The 6,000-nt window shown below is 42.8% G+C and overlaps 1 protein-coding gene across 1 annotated transcript in view; it reads left to right on the top strand.

Moving 5' to 3' along the window:
- The window catches only part of LOC127595893 (kinesin-like protein KIF3B), a 6,226-nt gene extending 1,301 nt beyond the window's left edge, over positions 1 to 4,925 (top strand). The window contains exons 2-9 of the mRNA XM_052057844.1: positions 1 to 1,452; positions 1,615 to 1,716; positions 1,916 to 2,038; positions 2,165 to 2,283; positions 2,483 to 2,599; positions 2,967 to 3,072; positions 3,436 to 3,641; positions 3,776 to 4,925. The exon at positions 1 to 1,452 is cut by the window's left edge and continues 61 nt beyond it. Coding sequence (XP_051913804.1) covers positions 37 to 1,452; positions 1,615 to 1,716; positions 1,916 to 2,038; positions 2,165 to 2,283; positions 2,483 to 2,599; positions 2,967 to 3,072; positions 3,436 to 3,641; positions 3,776 to 3,881 — 2,295 coding nt within the window. The 5' untranslated portion in view covers positions 1 to 36 and the 3' untranslated portion in view covers positions 3,882 to 4,925. The remainder of the gene's footprint in view (positions 1,453 to 1,614; positions 1,717 to 1,915; positions 2,039 to 2,164; positions 2,284 to 2,482; positions 2,600 to 2,966; positions 3,073 to 3,435; positions 3,642 to 3,775) is intronic.
- Positions 4,926 to 6,000: the final 1,075 nt, after the last annotated feature.

Here is a 6,000-nt window from a genome sequence, read left to right as displayed (position 1 = left end):
CTAACCTGCACGTGTTGACCATCCCCTCCGTTCAAAATGTCCACTAACACAGAGTCTATAAAAGTCGTGGTGCGTTGTCGTCCTATGAATGACAAAGAAAGGGCAGCCACATTTGAGAGTGTGGTCTCAGTTGATGTCAGATTGGGGCAAATAATTGTCAGGAATCCAAGAGAATCTTTGTCTTGCAAGTCATCAAAGGTGTTCACTTTTGATTCGGTCTACAACTGGAAGTCAAAGCAAATTGAGCTATACGATGAAAGCTTTAGGCCTCTTGTGGATTCAGTTCTACAAGGATTTAATGGGACCATCTTTGCATACGGACAAACAGGCACAGGGAAAACATACACCATGGAGGGTACAAGAAATGATCCGGAAAGGAGAGGTGTTATCCCCAACTCATTTGACCACATCTTCACTCACATCTCAAGATCTCAGAATCAGCAGTACCTGGTGCGCGCATCATATCTGGAGATTTACCAAGAAGAGATCCGAGATTTACTCTCCAAGGACCAAGCACGGCAACTTGAGCTGAGAGAGAGGCCGGACACCGGTGTTTATGTTAAAAATCTGTCATCGTTTGTCACCAGGAGTAAAGAGGAGATCGAAAACGTCATGAATGTGGGCAATCAGAATCGCTCAGTGGGCTCCACCAACATGAACGAACACAGCTCCCGTTCTCATGCCATCTTTGTCATCACTGTAGAATGCAGTGAATTGGGACTGGATGGGGAGAACCACATCCGAGTTGGCAAACTCAATCTGGTGGATCTAGCCGGTAGCGAAAGGCAGACCAAGACTGGGGCTCAGGGAGAGAGGCTGAAAGAAGCTACTAAAATCAACCTGTCACTTTCTGCTTTAGGGAATGTCATATCGGCTCTCGTGGATGGCAGGAGCAGCCACATCCCTTACAGAGATTCTAAACTGACCCGCCTTTTACAGGACTCCCTTGGAGGTAACGCGCGCACTGTCATGGTCGCCAATATTGGCCCAGCCTCTTACAACCTGGAAGAGACTTTAACAACACTTCACTACTCCAGCAGAGCGAAGAACATCAAGAATACACCATGCATCAACGAGGACCCCAAAGATGCCCAGCTCAGGAAGTTTCAGGAGGAGATTGCCAGACTGAAGGCGCAGCTGGAAAAGCGTACGGGGAAGAAAAACAGAAGGCATAAGAGGAGGGCCGGCGATTTTAGCGATGGTGAGGATCAGGAAGAGGAGAGTGGAGATAATGATGTTGACGATGAGGATGACGAAAATAAGGAAGAGTACAACATAGGGGATTATTGGAGGGAACAGCAGGAGATGCTGGAGAAAGAGAGGAAAGCCATCATGGAGGATCACAGCCTGGTGGCTGAGGAGAAAGTTCAACTCCTACAAGAGAAGGAGAAGAAGATGGCTGACCTGAAAAGAGAGCAGAAAGAGGGAGAGCTACTGGCAACCAAAATTAAGGTAAATGATTTCCCCCTACTATTATGTCAAGGGTTTTTTTCATGACTAATTCATATTATAAAATTCCTTCACATGTAAGTCGATCCACCAAAAATCAACAGCTTTGAATGTATTGTACACACTTCAATTATCCTATAAGCCAAGTACCTTTTTGTCCTGCAGACAATGGAGAGTAAACTCCTCGTTGGGGGGAAGAACATTGTGGATCATACAAACGAGCAGCAGAGGATGCTGGAGTTGAAAAGGCAAGAAATTGACGAACAGGTACGAATGACTGCATTACTCGTTGAAGATGCAATTCTTCCTATGCCGCATCATCCTGCTTTGGCTGGTTTTGGATGACAAATACGAAAAGTGCACTGCATACATGAGATTACAAAAAATATTCACTGTCTTATTTTTATCCCGTGAACACGTGTAGTTCAGTCTGAGGTAAATGAAAACAATCTTTTTTTGTTTCCAGAAATGGAAAGAGCGAGAGATGCGACAACAGATGGAGAGTCGAGACGAGGAGAATCTGGAGCTAAAAGAGACTTACACTTCTCTACAGCAGGAAGTTGACATTAAAACCAAGAAAGTGAAAAAGGTCAGTTAAGTTACTCCGCAGATTCTACCTCTGCGTGAGCGTCTTGCCAGGCCGGACTTCAAAATGACTTGCTCGTTTCTGAAAGATGTGGAATTTAGTGATCATGTTGTCTTCTTCGCCCTTCAGTTGTTTGCCAAACTGGAGGCCGTGAAGGCAGAAATCCACGAAATCCAGGAGGCACACATCAGTGCACGCCAGCAGCTGGAACAGACCCAGAACGAGCTTACCAGGGACCTAAAACTCAAGTATGGGACCTGCTGACTTATACTTTGTCCCTCATGCATGCTTGGAAGCCAACCTGTATCTGACGTCTAATTTCTTGGCAGTATAACCTCTTTAGTGTGATCAGATTAAATGTCATGTACCTGCTCTTTCCAGTGATGATACATTTTTGGGTTGGGGTGGGGGGTGGGTTCTTATGGTCCTTTTTGTTCTTCCTTGTAGGTCTCAGATGATTGACAATTTTATTCCGCTGGAAGACAAAAACAAAATAGTCACCAGAGCTTATTTTGACGAAGAGGATGAATACTGGAAGATGAAACCAATCACACGTGTTGAGCAGTAAGTCCAATATGATTCGTCTCTGACTTATTTATCCCTTAATCATTTAATCATATCCAAATGATTGCTTTGCTTGTGGGCGCAGGAAGCAGACTTGCTCGCTTGTGATTTCCATTAAAATTCAGCCGCGAGACAAATGCGCTTTTCTCTGACTCTCAGTTGGCTGTGATGGACGAGCGTGTTGAAAAGACCTGAATTAGATCCGATTTTTCCTTTTTGATCATTTGATTGACTTCATTGCACTTCACATTCTTGTCTTAAACATGGGGAGCGATCGATTTACCCATGATGCAATACACAGTCTTCACTTTATCCACAACACTGTATCTACTTTTGAGCTTTTAGCTAATTCCGCATATGTGTTCAGTGATCCTCGGATGATGAACAGGCCGCAGTCTGCCGTCGGATTCAGAAGACCTCTCAGTCACCATGCTCGCATGGCCATGATGCTCAGCCTTGACATGAGATACAAAGTAACGGCATTTCATGCTCTTTATTCTCCTTGTCTCTCTCTCTGTCTCTCTCATAAATCTAAAGCAAGACAACCATTGCGACTGCAGTTCTAGTTATTAATGTCACAATGACAATGCTATAGCAGACCCAAAGGGTCAGGGTAGCTAAGGTCAAGTAGGTCCAGTCGATGTACAGTATGTAAATGCTCTGCTAGGAATCATTCACAATCGATCGACTTCACAATATAAAAATGGCTTTATAAATACAATGATTATAATTTCTCTGCGTCAGCAAGAATCCTTCATATTTTTGTACTCTACATTCTGTCTTCTTGGTGACTTAAATGTTTTGTTAATTTGTAACTCGTGGGTATACCCTGTCAGGCTGAAAATATCCTGTTGCTCGAAATGGATCTCCCGTCTCGGACCACCAAAAACTATCAGCAGCCAGTAATTGCCCCAAAGGTGGTGGCAGCTCTGAAGGATGCTCTTAAGGATGAGGACGATCTCGAGGTGGATGCATCAGTATTTGATTGTAGCCTTTCGCCTGTCGCCAGTGCAAGTGGAAATATCAGGAAACCAAAGTCTGGGTAGGTCAAAGAAAGACACGTACCTTGACGCCATTTTATTCAAATATGGCCATTTGGAAACAGTACCTCCCTGGTTTGGGGTGGGCATGCCAGTTAATTATTTTTTTGTGTTTCCCATGGCTTTTATCCTTTAGTCGATCAAGAACAAGCAAGCAGTTGAACACTCGCACTGCCTCTTGCAGCCCTCAAAATCTTACCTCTCCAATGTACCCACAATCCCGTGGGCTGGTTCCCAAGTGATTCTGCCAACAACTCTTCTTGTGCATGTGTTATCGCTGAAATATGAGCCAACAGACTGAACGGTAATATAAAGCATGATTTTCATATGCATGAATATGAGACACACAAAATATGTGAGTATTGCATTCTGTTTTCATAAAAAGGAAATTATTTTGCTTTCCGTTCACCTGCACAAGATTTAATTTGTTAGATTGTGTTTTTGGTGTGATTAAATTTTTTTTTTTTTTTAGATTGGAGTTTTTCTTGTATGTTGAATTAAATTGCTCATTAATTGAACTGATTGTATGCTACTTAGGAAGATGTGTACGAACGTTTTCATGCTAATCAAGCTTTTGTTTTTGGATTTGCTCCATTTGCCACAGCTCGTTTTCTGGCCACACGGGGGCAGTATTGTGTCACAGAGAACTTTTCCATTGACTCGCGAGCAAACGCTTTCAATCTTGGCCTTTCATCGCCATCTCGTGTTTATTTTCAATAACTCTCGAGAGAATTTTCACGCAGAGAACATGTATGGCTATAAACCACAGCCATCCATGTGAATATACCTGCACAACCATGTAATACTTAATTGTAAACTCGACAAGATAGCAACAAAATCTTCATTTGCATGTGTACCACTAATCAACAAATACGTCACACCTTTCAACTCCTTGAATGGTTCCAACTTGCTAGCATGCCAGCATGTCAGCATCAATACATGTTGCCCTGTGATGTGATAGGCGTAAAAGGGATTTCAAACATCTGTGGATTGTGGTCGAGCCGTCCAGAGACCCAAAACACTTGACAGCCATTTCATCCTTGAGCATGAATCACTTCAACATGTGTAACCTCCAACCAATCAGAACTCATTTGGGTCAGCGTTCCAAAATGATATGATGGGACTTTCTAATCATTTGTGTCCTTTGTCAGGCTACATTTTTTTCGGGGCGGTATTGTCTCCCTTAAAAAGTCGTCCCTGAGGATGGAGAAGGGGGGGGTGGGGTCTTGCTCTCTGTGCTTTAGAAGAATGTCTGAGTCAATAAAAGTGTTTGTGAAGACTTTTTATTTCTCCTCGCATAATTGACAGTACAAAGCATTCCTCTTGAAAAGCTTCTATCAATGCATACACAAGTACAGGTTTTTCCAAAAACTCTTTGGCAGCCTGAACAAATTTTCCTCACTATTGACTTGATCCGAATCTGGCTCAGTCTCTTTAATCTGTGCGGGGTACAATGAAATCTCAAAACTATGAAGGTATTCCAGAGAAAAAAATGGGTCATGGGCACAGGACAATTATGAAGAGGCCCTCGATGAGCCCTTGTCTAACCTCTATGGAAGCCCCGGGGAAGGAGCTGAAACAGGCCACCTGGAGAAAGCAACCTTCAAACCGGAGACAACTGGAACAGTCTGCCCACAAAAATTGGGCCAAATACCTGCTGAGCTATGTGGAAGTCCCACTGAAACGTTGCATTGATAACCTGAAATGGTTATGCAACAAAATATTATGTTAACAGTAGAACATCATTTCGGCAAGTTTCACAAATCTTGTTTTTGGACATAATGATGTTCGACCACAATTCAAAAGCAGTTTGACTTTCATTGGTTATTTTTCACTCAATGTTTCCTCATTATTCCCTTTGTCAGATTCAGGCTATTTCTATTACTACAATGTTTTTTTTCCTTCCATTAACAGAGGGGTACCAACAATTTTGTCCATGTGTATATCTAATCATGACACTGGTGAGGTCGAAAGAATCCATGAAATTGCCTGTGATGCTGTTGGAAGCCAAAGAAACATCATATTCCAGATGAATAGATTTGGAACATTCCTGTGTTGAAGACGAGAACCCGGGTGAAGTTGCTGCCTTCCCGTTGAATAATGGAAATGCGTTCAGGTCTTCATCCCCACTTTGGAGCAGATGTTGCCTGTCAGCACAGTGACCAGCAAGATAAAAGACAAGTAGAGGAACCATCGTGACAAGCAGCTGGAAGAAAAGATATCTGTAAGGCGGAAGCATACAAAAGTGTTTATTTTCTGGTGTGCGACACAATAATTCGTTTTTATAAATAAGATTGAATGTAATGGGTTGCGTTATATGCGGTTGATGTGAAAATGAACCCTTTTGCCCTCACTTTATTC

The sequence above is a fragment of the Hippocampus zosterae genome, chromosome 2, assembly GCF_025434085.1.
Source record: "Hippocampus zosterae strain Florida chromosome 2, ASM2543408v3, whole genome shotgun sequence".
NCBI classification, from domain to species: domain Eukaryota; kingdom Metazoa; phylum Chordata; class Actinopteri; order Syngnathiformes; family Syngnathidae; genus Hippocampus; species Hippocampus zosterae.
Note: the sequence above shows the minus strand (reverse complement) of the source record. Positions and strands in the feature narration are given on the sequence as shown.